Source organism: Sebastes fasciatus, chromosome 12 (genome assembly GCF_043250625.1).
Source record: "Sebastes fasciatus isolate fSebFas1 chromosome 12, fSebFas1.pri, whole genome shotgun sequence".
Lineage (NCBI taxonomy): Eukaryota > Metazoa > Chordata > Actinopteri > Perciformes > Sebastidae > Sebastes > Sebastes fasciatus.
Window position 1 is genome coordinate 29,797,592 of NC_133806.1, and position 24,194 is coordinate 29,821,785.

At 40.8% G+C, this 24,194-nt stretch overlaps 3 protein-coding genes across 6 annotated transcripts; 1 reads left to right on the forward strand and 2 right to left on the reverse strand.

Moving 5' to 3' along the window:
- On the reverse strand, nucleotides 1-11,295 carry dcaf13 (ddb1 and cul4 associated factor 13). The gene is made up of 11 exons (XM_074654669.1): nucleotides 11,052-11,295; nucleotides 10,055-10,254; nucleotides 9,842-9,949; nucleotides 9,645-9,734; nucleotides 9,361-9,516; nucleotides 9,111-9,188; nucleotides 8,928-9,010; nucleotides 8,469-8,633; nucleotides 6,331-6,466; nucleotides 1,160-1,323; nucleotides 1-622 (listed from the first exon to the last, which is right to left on the reverse strand). The coding sequence occupies exons 1-11, from the start codon at nucleotides 11,119-11,121 to the stop codon at nucleotides 535-537; spliced, it is 1,338 nt and encodes a 445-aa protein (XP_074510770.1). The 5' UTR covers nucleotides 11,122-11,295; the 3' UTR covers nucleotides 1-534.
- A 302-nt stretch (nucleotides 11,296-11,597) lies between these two features.
- LOC141779683 (solute carrier family 25 member 32-like) lies at nucleotides 11,598-16,648 on the forward strand. Its single transcript, XM_074654670.1, has 7 exons — nucleotides 11,598-12,041; nucleotides 12,853-13,003; nucleotides 13,117-13,202; nucleotides 14,884-15,038; nucleotides 15,388-15,501; nucleotides 15,712-15,857; nucleotides 15,942-16,648. The coding sequence occupies exons 1-7, from the start codon at nucleotides 11,846-11,848 to the stop codon at nucleotides 16,066-16,068; spliced, it is 975 nt and encodes a 324-aa protein (XP_074510771.1). The 5' UTR covers nucleotides 11,598-11,845; the 3' UTR covers nucleotides 16,069-16,648.
- A 121-nt stretch (nucleotides 16,649-16,769) lies between these two features.
- LOC141779685 (collagen triple helix repeat-containing protein 1-like) lies at nucleotides 16,770-22,233 on the reverse strand. Of its 4 annotated transcripts, none has more exons than XM_074654671.1 (5): nucleotides 22,032-22,232; nucleotides 20,914-20,991; nucleotides 19,073-19,291; nucleotides 18,728-18,944; nucleotides 16,770-17,284 (listed from the first exon to the last, which is right to left on the reverse strand). In XM_074654671.1, the coding sequence occupies exons 1-5, from the start codon at nucleotides 22,143-22,145 to the stop codon at nucleotides 17,142-17,144; spliced, it is 771 nt and encodes a 256-aa protein (XP_074510772.1). In that variant the 5' UTR covers nucleotides 22,146-22,232; the 3' UTR covers nucleotides 16,770-17,141. The 4 variants fall into 4 exon arrangements, with proteins under 4 accessions (XP_074510772.1, XP_074510773.1, XP_074510775.1 ...); XM_074654672.1 differs by having other exon boundaries at nucleotides 22,074-22,210; XM_074654674.1 differs by lacking the exon at nucleotides 20,914-20,991 and having other exon boundaries at nucleotides 22,074-22,233.
- Between the last annotated feature and the right edge of the window lie 1,961 nt (nucleotides 22,234-24,194).

The following is a 24,194-nucleotide window of genomic DNA, read 5'->3' on the forward strand; positions in this document are numbered from 1 at the left end:
AACCTTTACGCCATCTCTGGTAGTTTTAATAATCAACTGTAGCACATTTCTTGAACTTCATTCATAAAAAAAAAAAACATATCTAATGAACCCACAAGGAACACATTTTGTTGAAAGTAGGTACCAAGTCATTTAACATTCTTTAACAATTGGATCAATTTAATCTGTTCTTAATTTATTATTAAATAGTCGTGGATCCTGTGATGAAAAATGCTAACTTGCTCTAAGGAAAATGTGTAATTAGTCACTTAAAAACAGACATATGTGTAACTGCTCAGTGAAAAGTACAGCTGATCTTTGCCTTAAAAGAATGTTTTATAAGATTTAATGTTTCTATGTATTTACAGTCTGTGCCCTTGTACTTCAAACGATGCAGAACTGGTCACTTGTCCGTCCCACAACTGACAAATTCACACTTTTTTCCACCCCATTCTTAAGTGAGATCAGTCTGAACATGTCCCATGTGGGTGTGATCTTGGGCTCCACCTCATCTCTTGATGGCGGCCCCCTCTGTCCTCTCTTCTCCAGCTCTGCCTATTTGACCACAGTCACCACATGCTTCTCCTTCTCGGACACCACGGGAACACTTCCTGGCTTGCTGTGCTTGCGGACGTTCCTCTCCCTGGAAAAAACAAAAGAGGAAGAACCGTGAGCAACTTGATCTGCTGGTGAGAATATTCAGGAAGGGGATGGAGGGAGAGAGAGAGATGAGCAAACAGAAAGGAGGAGGGAGGAAGAGACTGAATATGAGACTGTTGACCTAACACCTACGTCACCGACTACACTAATGTACCCTGAAAAATAATGCATAGTAAATCATTCACAGTCCAAACACGTGTCTGACGTGCTACAATACCGCCGGTAATTAAAAAAAAAAAAGCAGCAGACTGAGCTATGAATCACTGGACGTCAGGGCAAACTGGGACAATCAATCCACCATACGAGCTGTAAATGAGTATGTAAGGGCTATTGAGACCATGTCATAGGAGGCCGTCCCATCACTGGGATTTTCCATTAGGCTGGTGTGACTGCATAGGTCAGACGTACCCTGGCAGCAGCCCAAGTCACCGTCACCTCTACATGGACACGGAGGGCACATCATGCCATTCCTGTAGATACATTAGCTAGCTTCAAAAGGGAAAAAATAATGAACACATACTTCCTACGGCGAGACTCTTTCATGACCCTCTGCTCCTTGGTCTGGTGGTAGATGTTCTTGGGTAGGTGCCGGTGATGAGCGATGCGTCTGATCTGCGGGTAGTCCCGGAACTTCTCCTTCAGCTTCTGACTGTAGTTGGCGGCCTCCCTCTCTCTGGGGGCCAGCTGCATGACACGAGGGAGGATGAGTGAGTCGGATACAATTGAATTAAAAAGGGAAAATGAAGAGGGGGGAAACACGAGAGTGGATTGAAAGACGAAACAAGACAGTCAGGGAAAAAAATAAATGAGACAAGGAGTGGACCAAGAATGCACAAAATTGTTTTGGACAAGACGAAACCCTGCTCTCTGCCGAAAACTGAGTCCTATACAAGTCAACTTTTACAGTGATAAACGTTCTCTGGAACAATTTTCTAGCAAGTCCTCTAAACTAAACACTAATATTGGCCATGTTTCATGCTGTCTGGAGACAAAGACAAGCACTTGCACGTTGTGGGAATATCCAAGAAGGCGCCGACGGCAGAAACGGTTGATCAGTTATTTGGTAAAGGTGTTTCTATAATCCATTTAGCGCATCAACTCTAATTAGACAGAGGCAAAAACCACCTCAAGCGAGTTTTTAAATCAAATTTTGCCATTTCCATACAGCTTCGCTAATGCGCTACTTCAAAATTTGCATACAAATATAGAAATGGAAACACAGCTACTGTTAGCTCTGTCAACACTGTTGACTGACAGCCACCAAATAGACCTCGTTTAGGGAACTGTTGCAGTTCTACTATAAACGGAAAGTAAGATGTTTTCTTATTTTAATATAAAGCTGTAGATAGCTGGAAGATGCATACAATCTGGTTTGTCTGTTGTGCAGTGAAGTTCAGTTTTATAGCACAGCAGTCTCAGCCAAGACTGCAGTTTTTTAGCCACGACATGTAAAAATATTACCCCAATAATATTAAAACAAAATTAAATGCAGTTTAGAATAGATCGTCTGACAGGAGTCGAGCCATGGAACTGCTCAAACTGCATAAAGTGCTGGTCGGCAGATTGTTAGTTTTGGATAGAGCCAGGCTAGCTGCTTCCTTTTCCACTCTGTTGGCCTGGTGGCCATAGCTTCATATTGAATGCACTGACATGAGAGTGGCATCAATCTTCTCATCTAACTCTTGGCAAGAAAGCAAATAAGCCTATTTCCCTAAAAACGTTGCTTCTGAGAGACATTATTCATGTGGCCACAAGGTGTCCTTCTCAAGTCAACATGGTCTTGTTTTTAGGCATTTGAACTTTGAACGACTAGAACTGTCTCTTTCTAAGGCTTCTGATGGAGATCCGAGCAGGCAACAGAGGATGACCCCTTGCTAACTCGCATTTCTGAAAGTCTCCCTGGAGATGAGTCAGTGACCTTGTTACAGGCATTTAACTTGTTAAGTTATTTATTTATACCTGCATGTTGGGTTCCCGTGCTGAGAGAAGTGTTATCGGACGTGTTCTCCTAAATGCCTTGATTCCAGTAATGCTGAGTATTTCCAAGCAGACGATGATGAGCGTGGAGCTTTTGCTGCTGCTGACCACATAATGTAGCTTAGTTTGCATTCAGCTCAGGTGGTGTTTTATTAATTACCGACAGTTATGGTACGCTGTCTTCCATCATAAAATGTTGGCCGGTACAGTAAGCAGTAGCTTCAGCTTCGACAACGTGCTGATTCAAAACTGAATCAATGTCTGTTAAAAAGTGAAGACACCAGCTCAACAACGTCCCTCCCTCTCCATCTCTCTCTCATAAAAACCACCGGCTACTCGGACTCGCCTTGGCTCGGGCTGCCCTCCTCGAAGGCTTTTATTCTGATTAAAAGCAATGATTTGTCTCAGATTCAATTTGGTGGAGAAGAGCTGTTAGATGCTGATCCTGTAGGACTAAACTAATTCCCCTGGATACACGCATGGTTAGCCTGCTAAACACGGTTCGTATGATCTTAACAAGACAGATAGGATATCTTATCCAAAAGTTGACCAGGTGACAACAAGGTGCAAGTATTAACTGTGTAATATAGCTGATGCTGTTAGACGGGACAAGAGAACCTAAGATGTACACAATCCACTGCAGAGATGCCCAAATCTCCTCCTGTTAGAAAATACCAAAAAGGAATTTGGGTGTGGATGAAAAATATAATAGCTTGAATAAACTGCGTCCAAAGAAAGCAGACATGATCAGGTGATGTAACTGCTGGTAAAACAGACTGCGAGCAGTGCTGTGAGGTCAAATGTAGCAATATACAGAGTGGCATAGATCGAGAGGAGGTGTCACTGTGTCACCTATATTATAAACATACATCAGATCTAAATGATGACATTGTTCTTTTGCCCGTGGCAGAGAAATTAGGCATTTTATCAGTTATGATAATACTGAATTCACATAAGTAATTGCTGAGACCTGGGAACACGGTGAGAAGTCCGACCGGGCAAGACACACGGTTATAAAATTAGAAAGAATCCAGCCAGTTCCGTATTATCTTAACCACTTTTTTTGGAGCTAAAACCAAAAGTAAGCATGCTCAAAATGTTGGTAATAATCTCTTCTTGCAAAGGAAAACTGTACTGTACTCCAAAACTACGACGAGTAAAGTAAGTCAAAGTTAAACCAGGAAGACAGGATGTTCACAATGGACATAATTTTGCAGTTTTTTTGTTGTCTCTTTCAGATAAGTTTAGTTAACCTGCAGGTTTACATTTGTCGGGTCTAAAGACTACAAGTTTGAAAATGAAAAAAAATAAAAAAATCTGGGGGAGTGGAGCTGCAGGAGAATAAAACTCCTGAATCTCTAACCGAACTGTCGGTGGTCGTGGTGCACTGTGGGTAATGTAGGCACCAGGGTTTTGACAAGGAAGAAGAATGCCTGGATTAAAAAACAGACAGTCTCTCAGGTTCTACTGTATCGATTTTGACCCTTTTCTTAAACTGTCTTTCACATGTGTGTGTGTGGTTGATGCTACAGGAGTGATGCTAAATCAGCGGAGAACTTTTATGATTGTCTGACTGTTTGTGTGTCTTGCAGCCCGTCCACACAGGAGACGTTTCAGCCGCATTTCACTTGCCTGGCTACCACGTGTCTGAGGAACAGATACACTTGGTTCTATTTTAAAATCAATACAGCCGTCTACACCAGCTGTGCAGTGGCTCGAGTTTCACTCACACATGCGGGTGTCTTTTTTAGGCTTCAAGCCTATTTTACTGGTGTAACTAAATTGATTGTGTATTGGGTTCGGACACGGGTGACCACACAACAGTACTGTGGCCGAACACTTAAAGTGTACACACTGACAGAGGACCGAAGCAGCTGTTCTGACCTCTTTTTAGCAACAATGTCTACAATTTGTACGTAAAATGCTATCATAACTAATAGAAATACCTAAAAATAAGACCAAATTTGTAATGATCCACAATTATCCTTTAATTATGCTACATGACCTCTTTCAACACACTGTAAATTAAAAGGTGTCAAAAATGTTTGAATATTCTTTCTAAAAAAAAAAACATCGGTTCGAACTACTTGAATATTTAGCATCCAGGAGCTCACAGCTGGTAGGTACGTGGTTTGTTGACATGACGTAATGACGAATGTAACATTTTCTGTTAGGACACAGAGTCACTCTCTCTGCAGCCGAGTTCTCTCCATTATTACGGTTGTTGTTGAATTATTCCTCGCTCAGCTTGACCTAACGTTACGTTTCATTTTCAGTCAATGAAAGTGACGTTGTGTGTCTGTCATGCGGTGCATTCAGTGCGTGTGAGGCAGAAAGTCAAGGGAGCGCTGCTTTTTTATTTCATCATCAAATATTCATTTTCATATTTGAATGCTTTTTTTACTATTCCAATATATTTTTGAATTTAGAATATTTGTTGACAGCCCTAGTGTAAATACCTTAATATAGATCAAGAGTGGCACCTTTTTATTTGATCAATAGAGCAGCAAGTTAAACAGTAGCACACCGATGTCAATCAATCCAAACTTTTCAAAACGATTCAGGTGGCTTTCCAACCTTCAATCTTAAATAAATGGAGTAGTGATGAGTTGAGGTTTCTAGAGCAGAGGAAATACATTTTACCTGATTGAAGAGAAATAGGAGCGGATTGATTCAACATGTTTTATACTAAGAGTTTAATTTACACTGGAGTCAAAGGCTACGTATGACGGGGGGGAAAAAAATAGTGATGTGCAGCAGCTGATAGAGAAGTCCTGATCCTGCCACAGACAAATCCTCCATTCAGCATTTCTTGATAATTAAAGACCCCCTTCAGTACAACTTGATTGTTAATGCTTCATTATGTTCAGAGAGGCCCGCTTTAAGTGATTGGATGATTCAAACTGCTGATAGGAGCAGCCCTTGTCTGATCTCTTTAAGTGCAAAGCTTGCGAATAAATCTTCTCTTACACAGTGACAGTAAAACAAGTGCCAAAAGCGGGCCAATTTTCCACTCCGAAGCTGCATTAAGAGAATAAGCGAGGGCGAATCCGATTAGGAATGAAAGATGGCTGTTGGAGATGGCACATGAGATGCCATTGATCTTTATTATTCAGCCAGAATTGGGATTTTGGGGCATTGGGACACATAAGATAACATTAAAGGCCATAATTTCTACTAACACATTATCTGAATATAATACATGTGGTAGTCACAAAACAAGATATTAAAAGTCAGTGGAGATCTGTCTGGAAAAAAAATAAACCTTCTTTTTAGCTGAATCTTTTGTTGGTGATTTGTCAAACAACCGCACAAGAGTTTTTTGGACTTCCACCTGCCACGAGAGCCGCTGTGCCAATTGGTACATTGTACTTATTGAGAGTGATTCTACCCTAAGTCAGCATCCATCAGGGCATTTGGCACCAGTAGTGCTGCTGCTCCTGGCATAGTCACCCGCTCTCACCCTGCTGAGGTGGGCCCAGGGCCACGGCCGTGTCCAAGAATGCAGCTAACTCATAAAACAAGATCACTGGGGGGAGATACAGTATGCGGTGCTTCCGACAGCTGAGGAAAATACAGCTGTTGATTGGTACACAGAGACCACCGCTCTCTGCTCACCAATAAGCAGCAAGTTGCCCTTAAATATGACATCGATTGAAGCTGAAAATATAAGTGAAAGCAGGGAGGACGAAGAGAAGACGAGGCAGGACTCACCATTCCTAGTTTCTCAGCTGCGTTGGCTTTCCACAGTCGGATATTCATCTCATCAGAACCGCTCAGGATGTATTTGTTGTCTGCCGACCATTTTATGCAGATGACGTGCTGCATGCGTTTGGTGTGGTAGACTTCCCTATATTTAAAATAAATAAATAAATAAATAAATAAATAAGGCAATGCATTGTATTCATTAGCTGTTAGAAAAACAACCAAAAGGATAAAGTGTTACAATACACAGGATTACCAACATCCACACTGATCAGGAATATTATGCTGCTATAACAAGTCATAAACCAACAAATAATGTTTTGGATTGTGGCTCTTAAAGCAATTGCTCAATAAAAAAAAAAACTCCCCTTGTTAGAATCACATATTCTGTTGACATATCCATCCACCTTATGGCTCTATAACATCACACTACTTCCTCCTTTGCTCCCAACACAAGAGTCGTAATAGACCTTTTTCCACAGCAGCCAATTTGGCTCGTCATAGCATGAAAAAGTACAGGTGGAAAGTTGAAACTAAAAACATTAACGATGGCTCAGTTCCATTAAAGCTACATTTGGTGATTTATACTAAATAAAAATAACTTTTTGTCACATTTGCTCAACCTGTCACTGTATCCTGACAGTAGTGCATGAGACAGATAATATGTGAAAAAGAAATCATATTCTTCTGTGTCCTCCTACTGCTCATAATGGCATTTGCAAGATTTCAACATACCCGTAGGAAAACAACCAATCAGAGCCGAGCAACTCGTGACTTCCTATCAAACTGTCAAACTAAGCAGTGCTGATCAAATATGAATAAATATGTTACTGTAATGCCTATTTCTCTCCTCATATTTTAGTACACCGTTTAGCTGTAAAATGAGAAAGTTTGCGACCCGGCCGCAATGTTGAAAACAGTCAAGGTAAAAACCAAGCACCGCCCACCGGGCTGGAGTTAACTTTCTCATTTTACAGCTAAACAGTACACTACAAGATGTTTCTGAAAACATTTGAGGAGAGAAATAGACATTACAGTAACAGAATCTTTATTAATATTTGATTAGCGCTGCCTAGTTTAACAGTTCTTGAATTTCCCTCGGGATCAATAAAGTTACTATCTATCTATCTATCTAGTTTGATCGGAGTCCATGAGCTTTGCGAGCAGTGATTGATTGTGTGTTAGAGACTCCTCTGCTTCTTTGTTTTTCTTCGGGCACAGTGGAATCTTGCAAATGCCATTAGGAGCACTATGAGGAGGCAGAGGAACCGGATTTTTTCACAGATTATTAGTTTCATGTACTACTGTCACGATATAGTTATAGTTTCAGCAGATATGGCAAATTTTTTATTAAAGTTACAAAGTGTAGCTTTAAGTGTCTTAGTAAGCCATTTCAGTGAAACAGCAAGCAAAATAGCAGGGTCTTGGAACTGGCTAATCTAAATGGAATGCATGATTAATTTGGAACCACCGTTAACGTTATTAGTAAAAACTTGTGCTTTACCAATTATAACAAGTCAAAATGTGTGCTGTGAAAAAGGTCTGTAATGGCTGAAAATACCATATTTCAGATTTCTGCTTATAGTCAAATTCCAAGTGTTTTCAATCGTCAAACAAAAACCGATCTATTTGCTGTCCGGCTTCATGCCCCCTCTTACTGCTACACTATTTGTTCTGGAGCTTGACAAATGTACAAACAATACTGCATGTATCATTACGTCACATAGCAACCAAACAATGGCTGTGTTTTTTTTGTGGTTGAGAAGGTCAGTCAAAACAATTAGCTACCCCATATTAGCTTTACCAACTAGCAATTATTATCAGCTATGCTAGTAGCCAATAGGCATTTTTCACAGCAGACATTTTGACTTGCATTGGTTGGAAAAACGCAGACGTGACTGACTATTGACTACTGCTGACTATTTCTTTAACTGAAATACCAATAAATGACGTAAATATAATAAAATTCATAGGCCCCAAACAAATCACTCCTATATTACAAAGACTACTTATACTGCTTACTCTACTGTGGCTCATTCAGAAGAACAGAAATGGTACCCGATTATGGACCAGTAATACAATCACAGTAAATATACAAGGCAATGACAACGGTCAATTTTTAAACCGTTTTTTAGGGTCATACTAACCTGCTGTGGCCGCCGTCTTTGGGGAAGATGCGGATGGTTTTGTCAAAACTGGCAGACACAAACTCCTTCCCAGTTGGAGAATAGTCAACATCCAGCACCGCAGAGACATGGTCCATGTGCACTGTGATTGGCCGGTCCAGGTACCTCATGTCATATGTGTAGAGGCTGATGAGACAATGAAACTAAATTAGCCCCGGCCTTTAGTGGAAAGCACATCAGTAACATAATAATAATAATAATAATAATAATAATTGCAGATGGATGGATGGATAATAATAATAAGACCATGCGTTAAGCGCCTATCTGTTTTGAAAGTCTACCAATGGTGCAGAGCTGGACTTTTGTACATGTAAGATTCTTTCTGTTTGAGTTCTAACTCTTGGAGCATGTAACCAGGAGACCTAATTTAGTGCCGACATAAATACAATACAACAATAAAATACAACATCCTCAACTCACTTGTAGTCCTCATTTGAACATGTGAAGTAATAGGCTTCCATAGGGTTCCAGCATAATGTGTTGCTCCTCATTGTCATAATAACCTACAGAAGCAAATGAAAACACACCGTAGATATAAATCATACCATGTGATTGTGAAGAGAGAAAGGTTAAATCCTGCAGCCACTGAATGGTAGACCCTACCTTTTTAAGTGGCGCTGATTCTCTCATGTCATACAGTACTATACTTCTGTCAGAGGCACAGCTTGCAAGAAGTTCAGTCTGTGGAAAGACATAAACCGTTAACTTTAGTGATACGAGCAGGGAGGCAGATCTAAATATATTTGACAATAACCACTTTAATGTGAGTTTAGACATGAACAAATAGTAAAGTGTTCCTCAGTCTGTGAAAGGAGGAGGCCTATCTGAGTGCGGTGGACACACGTTGTCTTACCTCCACAGGGTTGAAGCGGACAGCGCTGAAGCTGTCTACGCCCCAAGTGAAAGAGCGGATTGGGCTGCTCCTCTGCTCGTCCCAGATGTCCACCTGCTGGCCACATGTTGCGAACGTAGCGTCCTTCTGGTGATGGTCTAGTCCTGTGAAGACTGTCTGCAGGGGACAAGAATCATTTATACAATAATCAAAATGTGATATTTCACTGACTCTTAGATGTCATGGTCACCTAAAGATGAACAGTCTTTCATCATAACACTACAGCAAACGCCCACTGATCACACCTTGCCCAGAATAGTGTTGAGTGGCTCCTCTTCCTCTCCGTATCCTGGCGCCTCCATTTTCCATTGCTTGATTGTTTTGTCGTCACCAACCTGTTACAGTCCGCATGCCAAGATATAAAAACAGAAGCTGTATTAGAGGTGAGCTAATAAAAACACTGGAAACTTCATCTTCTTAGACGTTGGTGTGCAGCAGTCACCGTAAAGAAGGATGTTCCACAGTGGCGGACGACCATTCCACGGACAAAACCTTCATGTGCTTGGAGAGTGCGGACACATTCATGTTTGGTCAGATTCCACACTTTCACCTAAGGAGCAAATAAAACGATGTCAAGAATGAGTGCATGACACAACAATGTCACAAATGACGTTACTAGCTGAGATATTGTATTTGGACTGGTACAGATAGTTACCTCCCCATCACAGGAGCCAGAGAGCAGGGTGGAGAGGCTCTTGGTGTGCTTGGACAAGCAGTTTACCCCATCTCTGTGTCCATCCAGAGAGGCCAAGAAGGGCTTGGCAAACACCCTCTCAAGCTTCGTGGCATTCAGAGCCCGGGTGTACTCTCTGCTCAACTCAAACGGATGGAGTGATGGGTCATAGTTTCTAGGGACTAACAACAGAGAGCAGTCACTCCTTAATGAACTATAAGGACAATTCACTTGCAGAAATTATGATATTATTATTTTTGAAATGCAAGCAATTCAGCATCAAATGACAATAAAGCCACCTGGAGTAAAAACATTTTATGTTATGTTTAGCATTGTTTCATCATGGATGGATTCCTTTGTAGCACTTCATACACATTTAATTGACTTTTTATTCGTTTTATACGTCTCATATGGCCTACTGGACCTGCACACACATGCTACAGGCTAACTCACAATTTCCATTCAGTGTCCTTAAATAGGTGCTAATGTTGTTAACGTTAGTTACACGTGCAATAACATGCTGATCATTCTGTGCAATAATTATATGATTATCAGACGGACAGTTTGTGCAATAATCTGGCAAAACTGTCATCTCATCAATATACATATTGTATTTTTATATTTTATATTGTATTATCTTTTTTAGCACCTATGGGATTGTCACAGTCTAATTTGGTTGTACTACACAATGACAATAAAGGGCTTGAATGTTGAATCTTACATGCACATAGTTGAAATGTGTCCTATTTGCTTTTTTTATATGGAAGCAGACAGTTGATTAAAGATAATTCACATTGTCTTTATTTGTCACAATGTCCATATTTGTAAATGGAATAGTTTGACTGACTGGCCATATTTAACAGCATGTGTGTGTGTGTGTGTGTGTGTGTGTGTGTGTGTGTGTGTGTGTGTGATTGCTGTGAAACACAAGCATTAGCATTAGCACTAGCTATCAGAGTTTATAAGGTGTTTCACTCACCTCGCTGAATATCTAGTTTGGTCTCCCGGACATAATCATCCGGGTTCCTCGAGAGGACTTTAACTTTCATTTGGTAGAGGAATGAAACTGGAAACACACTTAAAAAACCCCGTCAGGTTTAAATTAAACAAGATAAATATTAGCAAGCACTGGCCATGTGTTGATTAAGAAGAAGAAGAAGAAGAAGAAGAAGAGAGTCTCTGGACCGCGTTGCATTGTGGGATGTCCAGTCCTCCTGGTTGCGTCACTAACACGTTTGGAAACAGCCATCAAGGTACAACATTTAGCAGAGAAACACCGGAAATGCAACATTTGATCTTCAAATTAATGTCTTTGGCTCGGTTACGCGGTCCGCTCGGAGGTGAATGGGTTTCAAATGTCTTTTATGTGCCCCAGGACCCTTATTACTAAAGCTCATTTACTTTAACAACCTTTAGTTTTGAGTACGTTAGGTGCCACGTTTGTGTTATACTCGTTTAATACCAAAATAATGGTTTTATTTTGAAGGTTACGACCGGAAGCACTGTTCTTAGTTGTGTTAGTGTGATGTTTACTTGATACTAGCAGCAAGGTCGAGCTGTCTCTTAACATTTAGGATAACGTTACCTCAGCCATGGAGCCGTGGAAAGACAGCACATGTCAACAACGTGCTTCAGCTGCTAACATACAAGGAAGATGAGGGCGTCTCAAGGAGTCTGTAGCGTCTGTGTAGCCGTGTCAGTGAGCTGTCGTCACAGTGCTGTATAGAGTCAGGCTAACAGGAGAGCTCAGCTAGCTGACGCTTACCGGTAAACATGAGTTCCGCTCCAGATCACGGTCCCGTTACAGAGACGGTGTCCAGCAAACCCGTCTCTGCTGTCTCTATAGCCGGACATGTCCGCCAGATGTTCGGCCATGTGAAGATAGAGAACCTGGTGGCAGGACTGAGTGGAGGAGTGGTGTCAACTCTGGTGCTGCACCCTCTGGATCTGGTCAAGATCAGGTTTGCAGGTACAGTAGGACATTATACTTAGATTACTGATGATTGTCTAATACAGGGGTCAGCAACCTGCCTCTCTGGAGCCATACATCTTCATTTTTATTTATCATTGTTTTACGGCAGTATGAAGGAGTATTAGGGCCACAATAAATCTGAGATTTGGAGAATAAAGTCCTAATATTTTGAGAATAAAGTCATAGGTTTAACAGAAAAAAGGTTGTAGTATTATGATAGTAAAGTCATAAGTTTAAGAGAAAAAAGTCGTGGTATTATGATAACAAAGTCATAGGTTTACAAGAAAAAAAGTTGTAGTATTATGAGAATAAAGTCATAATATTATAAAGTAGTAATTTTACGTGTTATTTTCTTTTTTTCTCGTAAAGTTATGACTTTATTCTTGTAATATTATGACTTTTTTTTCTTGTAATATTATGACTTTATTCTGGAAATCTTAATTTTTTCCCCCCTCAATGTGACCCTAATACTCAGTAGTACACTTGCACTTTGGCCCTCACTGCATTAGACTTACAGTATATACTGTAAACATGTCTTTTTTGATAGTAAAGGTTGCTGACCCCTGGTCTAATGTCATCAAAGTCATTTGCAATACGTTCTTGCCAGTTAGGAGCTCTATGAAGCACGAATAAAGTGTTTGTTTTCCTTAAATGGAACTAAATGTGCAGATTAGAAATCTGATCTTTTAAAATAGATTTGCCTAATGTCAACGGTACAATGCTGCTATCTTTGTAGAAATTGTTGGTGTCTTGTGTTAAATTCAGAAGATATGACTTAACAAATGTCTTTGATGTCTTTTCAATGTAGTAAGTGATGGATTGGATTTAAGACCAAAGTACAGTGGCATGTTGCACTGTATGAAGAGTGTTTGGCACCAGGAGGGACTCAGAGGACTCTACCAAGGAGTGACACCCAATATCTGGGGTGCTGGAGCATCTTGGGGTCTCTACTTCTTTTTGTACGTAAGCTTATAAACCTGTTGGATCGTGTCTGCATCATGATATTACTCAGTGGACTGTGTTGACCTTTAAAATGATCTGTAAATGATACATGTCTTATTTCCCCTTACAGATACAATGCGATCAAAGGGTACACGAAGGAGGGCCGTCAAACTGAACTGAGTGCCACGGAGCACCTGGTGTCTGCAGCCGAAGCAGGTTCGTCCTACATGTATCTGGACACTGCTGTCACTGCTGTCACACTCACATAATCAGCACACAGTCAACAACACCAGCCAGATAATACTGCTCTGATCTGGCCTTAACAGACAGGAGGCAGACACAAATTAGTACAGAACCTGCTGTTCATTCTAGTCTCACAGGGTCACATGGATCTGATTCCTGCTGGCCAAATAAATGGAGTTAAGGGCTGAATAGAGAAATCAAATAGAAAAACCAAGTGATGCCAAGAGAGAGAGAGAGAGACAATATTTTTTAGTTGCTTTAAACTGCATGAAAACAAACAATGAAACATTTCGCTGGCACTCAGTAGTGTTTTTATTAGCAGCACTTTAAATCTTGTGTTTACCAGAGAAGTGCTCATAAGTTTCTTGGAAAGAAGTCATTCAGCATGAAAAAAGCATTAAAAAAACGAAGAAATCTTAGTCTACTAAGACCTAATCGACTAAGAGGGGGCGCCCCTAAAAAGTACCTTTTTGTAAAAGTTTTTTTTACTGTGGTTATGACGTGATCAATAACAATGCTTGATTCACTTTGGCATTCAAATTGTGCTCAGATGGTGTTTACAGATCTAATGTGAGTCAGGAAAGGGAACTATCCCAGCATGTATCTTTGAAAAGAGGCAAATTGGATTCATGATGTCGATATATAAATGTGACCGTACTATAACCATGTTATAACAGATAGAAAGATGCATTGGAACCAAGGTTATAATAGTTTGGGGTTTTCAATTAGTTTTTGTTTCATTTTAGTTTCATTTTAGTTAGTTTTCAGAGTTTGTTTAATAGTTTTAGTTTAGTTTCAATTTTACAGAAATGTTTTTTAGTTTTTCTATTTTTGGTTACAGCTGTTTTATTTATTTTTGTTAGGGGCCAGGTATAATGTCTCAGAAGTATGTAGTTACAGTACATATACATACAAAATACATGGTTGGAGTCTTGTGTAGGAATGGCCATAGTGTTTAATCTTCAAGCTACTTTAGTGAAGTAATTGTGATATAGCGCCATCTCCTGGAAGGCCAAGTCTGTTCAGTTTCTGTGTTTCAGTGTCCCAAGAGTTGATGGAAATTCTTACCGTCTCTTTTTTTCAGTAGTGATATATTATAGCTAAAAAAACTAAATCCGAAATGAATTAAACTTCATTTTTATTTTATTTGTTATTTATTTTTACTCAGGCGATATTATTTTAGTTTCAGTTTTAGTTTCACTATAATAACCCAGATTCAAACAGCTGACATTTTTCAAAGGTATGAACGCCAAAACCTCTGCTGAATCATCATTTTGTTCTTATTTGACCGGATGCATGCTATTGAATGAGTTTTGTCTCATGGAGAGAATGTTTTGGCACTGAACCACCGCTGAATGTATCGTTCTCTAGTCACTGTAGTCTGCAAAAACAGGAGGGCACCAACTACCACATTACAATCAACTTCACTTAGACCATCCCTCTTTTTTCTGTTTTATTGAGGAGAACCAGTTGATCTTGCAGGGCGTTGACTTTGAGTCGCAGCCACATGCAGTAAAACAACTTGAAGCATTTGGCTTAGTGTGTGTATTAACAATCGTGTTTATCTAACCACTGAATGTACTTCAGAGAGTCTCCATTTTTTTAAATGTCGTCAGCCTCATTCTAACGCTGCGTACTTGTCCTCCTCACCCAGGCATCCTGACGCTCACCCTGACCAACCCAATCTGGGTGACCAAGACGCGGCTGGTGCTCCAGTACAACGCTGACCCGGGCGGTAAACAGTACAAGGGGATGATAGATGCTCTGGTCAAGATCTACCGCCACGAGGGAGTGCGAGGACTATACAAGGTGAAACATCAGTGTAGCTCTCATGTAATGTAGCAATACATGAGATGCTTATGAGGAACTATCGGGTTACTACTACAGCAAAAGTTGTCCTTTATCCTACTGGGCTGAAATTAAGTTTTTATAGTGGTTCATTAATCACCACTAGAGGGCACCAACAGTCTATATTAGCTGTAGTAGAGAACTAACAACCCATGAATAATGCTAATAACAGCTTAATGTAGATTCTATTAGCCCGGCAGGATAATTGCTACCAAATTACTCCGTATAGTGAGCATTTCTAGATATTGTATGCTATGGGTATATTTGTGTGTCGTGAAAGACTGACTTACCAAGCATGTTCTTGTCAAAGGGCTATGTTCCCGGTCTGTTTGGCACGTCTCACGGAGCGCTGCAGTTCATGGCCTACGAAGAGCTCAAGAGAGACTACAACAAATACAAGAAAGATCCTTCAGATGCAAAGCTGGTGAGTCATTAACCCCACGGGCCACAAACTGTCTGGCAACATGCTCAGTGTTTTAATAAAAGTCAGGCATAAAGCTTGTAAACTTTCATGTTTAATAAGACCGAGCCCACAGTGGATAACTAGCAGTTGAATAAGTGACTCATCAGTTTTTCCCCCCACTCTGTTCTGTTCTGTTCTCTTCTCTCTCCATCTGTTTATCTGTGTAAACAGAGTGCATGGGAATATATCACAATGGCGGCATTATCCAAAATATTTGCTGTGGCCACAACATACCCGTATCAGGTGGTGCGAGCTCGCCTGCAAGACCAGCACAATACATACAATGGAGTTATTGATGTCATCACACGGACATGGAGGTACGATATCGAACTACTCTCTAAATTTGGCTGTTAAGTAATGTCCAATTTGAGTCATGGTCATTTTTTTACCCTTCTTTGTAGGAATGAAGGCGCCGTTGGTTTCTACAAAGGCATCATCCCCAACGTGATTCGCGTCACTCCTGCATGCTGCATCACCTTCGTAGTTTACGAGAATGTGTCTCGCTACCTTCTGGGAGAAAGTCAATGAGGCTTGAAAGTCGTGGACAGCTGCAAAGACTCTGAGCTCACACTGACACTTTCAGAGATCCAGAGAGAAACGTACCCCAGACTGAAACCGAACTCTCGGGCGCAGCGTACGTGTAAATCCGCCGACGTGAGAAGCATTCATTTGCACTGAAAATGCATGGAAAAAGTTGCCAAACTGAGCGAAGGAATCAGCTGTGGATTTTCATAAACACTTTGACTTATGGGGGGGGGGGGGAATTGCTGCCGTTTTATGATGGACAAGTTCTCATTTTTATCAGAGGAGGTTGATCAACGTTTCATCATATTTAGTTATGTTTACATTTCATGTTTTCTGGCAGCAGAAAGGGATACGTGCTGAAATATGAAAAAGCTGATTGTTAACAGCAAATTGGAAATCTTCTCAGGGTCAGAGTCGCATGTGTGTGTAATAATAGTTTGTCTCTTTTAAATTATTTCTTTTTGTAAACGGACGGTAACAATGGAGATGATTTTTGTTCCAAACACACCAATACATTTGCTTCCTGGCGACATATTGTAACTATTGCTTTATAATATTTTATTATAAAATCCAAACTGCTTTATCTGCGTTGTCATGTGTGATATATATATATAAATACATTAAATGTATTACTTTGTGGCTACATACATTGGGTTTAGCGCAGGGTATTTCAAAGCTCCTAAACATATCAAGTAGTCATAAAGTTTGAGTAAAAAAAGATGGCTTTATTAACAGTAATACTGAATAGAAACATGTCACATGAGTACATGGTTTAAATATTGTCAATGTCTTGTCACGATGTCTGTTAAATGTTTACTGTATACCAACAGCAGCACCCATAAGCAGAAAAAGCTACAGTACAAAGTTAATTCTGGTAGACAGAATGACACAGTATTCTTGTTTATAGGCCTGTCAACTAGTGAAGTAATTAAACACAATTAAAAAAAACATTCAAGTTACCATCAGTGATGCTGTGGCGCCTCAGCAGACCGTACCTGATCGTTTTGGAGGGCCAGATAACACACTGTCATATTACCAGGACTGGTCCCTCCCTTACGTGTAACTTTTAAAAATTTTTATTTGGGCAGTTCCTCGATGATAATCCTGGATACTGAATTCCACCCTGTAGATGCGTCACCTCTGGGGTAGTCGGAACAGGTCCCCACCCACACGGCCACGTCCACCAACCCTGCTTTGACACCCTCACACAGCCCTTCAACTGGAGAGGAAAAAAGAAGAAAATGAATTTCAGGGAACACCCAAACTGTTTCCAGAGATGGAACTGGTTAATTGTTTTGTTTTCTTACGTAATGTTGAACTAACTTTTATTAGTAAGATAGTTGACAAAGCTTTCCAGTACCCACATCAGTTAAATAACCACTTAAAGGAACAGCTCAACATTTTGGGAAATATAATTATTTGCTCTCTTGCTGAAAATTAGATGAGAAGATCAATGCCACTGTCATATCTGTTTAATAAATATTATAGACTGTGTATAAGAAGTAGACGTGGTCACCGTGACGTTACCCATTGGTTTGTGGACTGCCGTTTTGAAGCCGCAAGTTTGGCATTTTGGCATTTTGGCCTTTGCCATCTTGGTTTTTTGAAACCAGAAGTGACAAGAGAGGTTGGAGCTATAAGTACAACCGAACGCTGAATAAGACATTTTTAGGTGACCAAATTGTTACAATCAGCTTTCATGAACTGAAAACGCACTGTGAAAGGGTAAAAGTTCTAAGACGAAAACAGACCGGACAACGCCATGGTAGCGACCTGTCAATCACAAGGTAGCCACGCCTTAAAGCATCCCCTGCTTTATGGTCTATTTGACTCTAAATGGGACCATAATTTACTAAATGAACATCATGCTGTATTGAAGAAGATTTGAAACTAACAATTGAGACCATAAACTCATGTTTACAATGTTTACTGAGGTAATAAATAAAGTGAGAAGTAGGCTCATTTTCTCATAGACTTCTATACAATCTGACTTATTTTTGCAACCAGAGGAGTCGCCCCCTGCTGGCTGTTAGAAAAAATGCAGGTTTAAGGCACTTCAGCATTGGCTTCACTTTTCAGACCCAGAGGTTGCCCACTGGTAGGCTTAATATACAGCTACAGCCAGCAGCCGGTTAGCTTAGCTTAGCATGAAGACTAGAAATAGGGGACAGCTAGCTTAGCTCTGTCTGAAAGCAACAAAAAGGAATAAAATCAATATTTTTTCAAAGGCAACAGAAGCTGGGAGCAGTAACTTCCTGAAGGCAACCAGTGAAAACTTCAGGAAGTTACTGCTCCTGGCTAAGAAATAGTCCAGCACATAACCCCCTGTAAACTACAACTTGAAAGCTTCTACACGTAGGTTTTTGAAAGGACTAAACAAACTAGATATAGTGCGTTACATTGTGAGCATTAGAGGTGCTGTTAGGAATATTTTGTTCCGTTTGGACAGAGCTAGGCTAGCAGTTTCCCCCTGCTTCTAGTCTTTATGCTAAGCTAAACTAACCAGCTACTGGTTCTAGCTCAAGCTCATCTAAAACAAACAAACATATAACTCTTGTATTTCCCAAAATGTTGAATTGTTGCTTTAAATGAAAACATTATACAGCACTCTAAAAAATATTGTTGTTTTATTGCACAAAGAAGCCCACGACTTGAGTCGTACCTGAGGACGTTCTGTGGATGTTGATGGTTGAGTTGAGCTCAGGACTTCCTTGGTCTAAGTAGATGATGGACTCTATGGGCAGCGGTCCTGTGCACTCTGCTCCATTGAAGGTGAAGTACCACCTCTGGCAGCACGCGTTCTTACACTTGAGTCTGAGGGAACCGCTGAAGAGGACTCTGAGGGCGCTGTCTGAACGCATCTTAGTGAACGTACAGTCCTGCAACACAGCATGGGGTTACGTTTATGCATTGTGGTGGCTGTATAACACTTCTGTGACTTTGTAAAATGACTGAAACGGACGCCCACGTTCCTCAGAAACATCATTCACTGTGTCATTATACTTACAGCTATTTTACCCAGGTCGATCCCATAATTGAGAGAGTTCCAGGCACACTGCTTGTAGTTGGGCCTCCAGGCCTCCTCGAAGATCTCGTTGATGCACTCGCCTTTCTCGCCTTTGACCCCGTCGCGGCCAGGGATGCCCGGCGTCCCCGGGATGCCGTTGGTTCCAGGGTTACCCTCTCTGCCAACGGTGCCCGCTGGCCCCTGGATGCAACTGCCATACTGGAAAAAAACAGGGGAAAAGAGGAGGTAGTGATTGGCAGTGAAAAGAAAGCATGCAACAACATCAGTCTATTGTTCTCTAACTTCCTTTTTCAGATTTTCTTTTTTTTCCTCCCTGGGGGATAAATCCCTGTTTGGGCTGCATGCACCATAAATGCTGCCATTCATCCAACCATCACACACACAAGAAGCCACATTATACCTCATTAACAAGTCAGATAAACAAATTAACCGCCACAGGGCTGGAATAAATGTAAAAACAGATGTGATCCAAACCAAGGCAAAGCAATAGAACCAGCAACCATGAGGCCATGAAGCATGTGAATGACAGATCGTGTGTTAATGAGGAACTGAAGGTCTGGTGACAGCCTAAATTAGTAGGTGTTTGGCCACGCATCTATCAGCGTGATTCACTGTCCAGCTGAATCTCCTGCTATGTTTAGACAGATGCCGCATCAAGCTGACTCAACACACACACGGAGACGGGGGGAGCTTGCCAAAAAGTGCCCCACCACATACAGAGATAGACACAATGACGATCCAAATAGCTGTGCGTAATATGTTCTTCAAAGAGGCATTTTGACCAACAGATTACAGTGTGCAGGTCAGCTCTTAGGGCTTTTTTTAGTCGGAGTTGGGTTTTAATTTCAGTTGTGTGATTGGTAAGTGTCATACACTCGTTCCTTCAGACATAAACTGACACGTAGAAGCGCGTCCTCGCCTTTAAGCAAACAGTGATGATGGCAAAAAAGGACTTGGGTCTGCAGGCTTTTGTTGGGTCATTGCTGCCCTTTTGCTCAGCATGCAGCTGTGGAGCAAGTTCTAGGGGCACATGGCCAAAAGGCAACAAAAAACAAAAAGTCCCCAGGCAGGAGAGGAGAACAAAGAGCTTTTACTCCAGTTTTAACATGTCGACTTGACTCCCTGAGTTTAAATCTATTTCACAAGATGTGAATCTGGAAAATGCCTAAATGTAGAGAGCATTACACTATTCTTAAGTCAGCTGCAGTGAAACAGATGGTCGCGTCTGCTTTAGCCATTAAGTGGCTGCATTGGAGCAACCTGGAGATGTGAGCTCTGACATCATCTTTATGGGGAAACTGGGAAGTCTGGGATGAAACCGATAGATTGTGGTTTGGTATGCAGTGTGCTGTAATGGACCAGGAATTTGTCCTCCATTAAAGGGGACCAAACTTCCAAGCACCTTGGCTAATAGGTGGAAATACAGAGTATGTTTGGTTGATATTCAGAAGGGAAATGTCTCAGACTTTTAGTAAGGGGTTGGATTTATTTGGAGACTTTTCAAAGCAGACTAATGAATGGAACCTCTGTCCACTTTTCTAACACAGGTGACTTTAATATTAGCTGTTTCTGTAGCTGCCTGCTTGCATGAATTACACCTCCAGCTACTGAATATTAGTAGAACACAGACCATTACTGTAACGCAAGCATAAAGGCTGCAATTGCCGCAAGAAAGCTGCCGAGGAATCAGTAGTATTTCATGCATTAGTTGACACCGAAGCACGGACTGAACTCTCCCGGATCATGCACAGCGGGGACATTATGCTCGGCTTTGAGACCTTTTAGATTCGCAGGATGCAAAATAGGATTTTTATGATTACCATGTTGGTCAAAGAAGCAGATCTTCCTTCTCCAGAGTGTCTAGTGCAGTTGGGCTTTTCTGCATCATTTCCAGTGCACTAGATACAGATGGTAACATAAGATGCTATTCATTATATCCTCCTGCTGTGGTCTCAACTGTGGGATAGGACTTGGGAGGATAATGCAGAGCAACTCTGTGGTTCTTAAAGTGGGGGTGTGCAGACTTCTAGGAGTCCCAGAGGAGGGGTCCACAGAGAGTCCCAGCAAAATAAACACGAGTTGCACTTTTGACTCCCGAGAGATTGAACTGAAGAGAGAAATGTGTGTCCACTTTGTTCCTTTCACTCTCCACCTACAGCGTGGAGGATGGAGGGTTATGTAATTCTAGACAAAAGATGGTCTATGATTGGGGTTGGTGGGAATTGAAATGAAATATTTGAACCCTGCTTTAGGTATTTGTTTGATAAATATTATCAGATATATAATATAACACATGCGTCAGCCTTAAAATATCAGTCAGAATTTTCCCACAAACCAGACAGCCAAATAGATAACAAAGACAGAGACGGGTGGACAGTATGAGCCAGACCACAACTTCCTGTTAGGGATTTTTTTTCCCTTTTCTGTCCGCTCAGTCTGCTGGAGAGCAGCCAGACCTGGAATAATAGTCAACCAGCTGACCACACAGCTATAGGCTAAAACAGCTGGGATCAGGTAATTTTGGAGAGCTTTTTTTTGCCAAAGTGGTGACCACACTCCGTGCACTGTAAGCATACATCTGGACCATGTGGATGAATCAGCATATTACTTTTTTTTTTCTTTCTTTTGGGGGAAATCACACGTTTAAAGATACTTCTGGTGCATGCCACAAGAAATCCCAGGATGAGTTTGGGGGAACTTAACATGCAAAGTGCCTCATGAAGGTTAATAGAAATGCATTAAAATACAACAAAGCGCGCTAAATAACAATAAAATCACTTGAGTGGGCCTACAATTATTACAATTTAATTTGAGCCAATTTTTGGTGAGTAAATAAAAATCTACCCAAAACGCACACATCTCTCCTGGAATGGCACATAAAATATGTACTTTTGGAAATGATCATAGTTCACATGACCACAGTTCTCATCTCTCTTACCTTATCGGCGTCAGGATCCTTTCGGTATCCTCTATTTCTCACCTTTTCCACACCATAAAGAGGTAAAGCCAAGCAGACGAGGAGCAGCAGGCGGGCAACGAGAGGAGACATCATCACTGTGTGCGCTCTCTCACAGATGTGACGCGACAGTTGGATTCCAACTCCAGACAGTGTGTGAGTCCAGAGGAGGGCAGGAGGAGGAGGAAGGAGCCAGTCAACTGGCACAAACGCTCTCTATAAGGAAAAAAAGCCTCAGAAACATCCCTATATGTTACTCATATGGGCTGTAGAAGCGTGCCAGTATACACAATAGCGAGTTAATGGGATCATTGTTTTTTTTACTCTTTTTGGACAGATTTGTGTGCGCTCTTTGGCGCGTGTGAAGATATTAATGATGTTAAAGGGGAACTACGCCCATTTTCAGAATTCATACATGTTATTCCTATGGCCTAAGACAGTCCAAAGATAATAATAATAGACATGAACAACTCTCTCCCAAATAAAAAAACGAAAGTGCTAAAACTCAAATTGGTGATGTCAGAGTATAAAGTGTGGAACTACTCCGTAGACAATGAACTGAGAAAAACACAAATTTCACGAGATAGTAACGAATTTAAATTTTTTTTTCGTGATGGTCAGCACAAAATCAATTTGTATGTAATCCACGTAATTGTGAACCAGGAAGTATAAAGAGCAGCTAACGCAGCATAGGGAGGAGGTTGGGGTGGATAGGTGGGTCAAAAAACACAAGATTTTTTACCCAGGACACTGGTGTCCGTGTCCCCTGTGAAACCACAAGTAAAAGTTGAATTATTTGTCTCTTAACTTCTGTACTTAAACCTGCAGTAGGCAGTATATTTCTGGCATCATTGGGTAAAAATAACCTTTCAGCATATTGTATTTCAAGTGTTCTGAGAGATAACTAGACTTCTACACCTCCTCATGGCTCTGTTTTCAGGCTTTAAAAAATCTAGGCCGTGACAGGAGACTTTGATCAATCACAGGTAATTTCCGAGAGAGCGTTCCTATTGGCTGTGCTCCGGTCATGTGACCAGAACTTGGCGTTCCTTCAACAGATTTCATAATGGCAGCCACGTCACAAACTTTCTCATTTTACAGCTAAACTGTGCACTACAAGATGATTCTGAAAACATTTGAGGAGAGAAATAGGCATAAACGTAACATAATATTGATTCATATGTGATCAGCGCTGCCTAGTTTGACCGTTTGGTCGGAGTTCGTGAGTGATTGACAGCTGCTCAGAGACAGCGGATAGACAGTAGACCTCAGATCAGCTCTGATTGGTTGTTTTCCTCCGGTCTGTGAAATCTTGCAGATGCCGTTAGGAGCACCGGAGGACACAGAGGAACATGATTTTTTTCAGCTTACCTGTTTCATGTACTACTGTCACGATATAGTGACCATTTTATAAAAATAACTTTTTTTAAATGATATTTGCTCCAATCTTGCCTACTTCAGCTTTAAGTTACAGCACTTCTGGAGTTATTTTTACCAAAACCACAATCTTTCCTTATCTAAATAGTTTTTCTCACGTAACTTCCATACTTAAGTTATGCCACTTCCGGTGTTATTTAAACCCAAACCTCGATCTTTTCCTAAACCTAAGTAGTTTAGTTTCCTAAGCCTAACCAAGTCGATCTATTCCTAAACCTAACTAAGTAGTTTTATTTTTATAAGACTGGAGCAGAAACTGACACGTGCGTCATGTGTTGCTGGAAATTCGTAGGAAAACGCACAAAAATATATGTTGCGTCACGGAAAAAAGAAGAAGAGGAAGTGTGTGTCCATGTACACGAATCGATTCAATTTTGTGACTATTTCACAAACTGCCGTCAGACTTCAGAACACTACAATAGAATAAAGTTAATTCGAGTGTAAACAAGAAAACAAACATTCAACAAAATCAGCCTCCCATTCATTGTCTATGGAGCAGCTCCAGACTTTATACCCTATGACATCACAAGTTTGACACTTACCTCTCTGGTTTCTGGCTTTGAGAGAGAGAGAGGAGCTCATGTTCACACATATTGATTGAACTTTACTAGACCATGGAAATAACATATTGTAATTATTAATTTAGATGGTGTTCCCCTTTAAAATAAAATCTACCATAAATAACAGTTACCAACTCACACAAACACA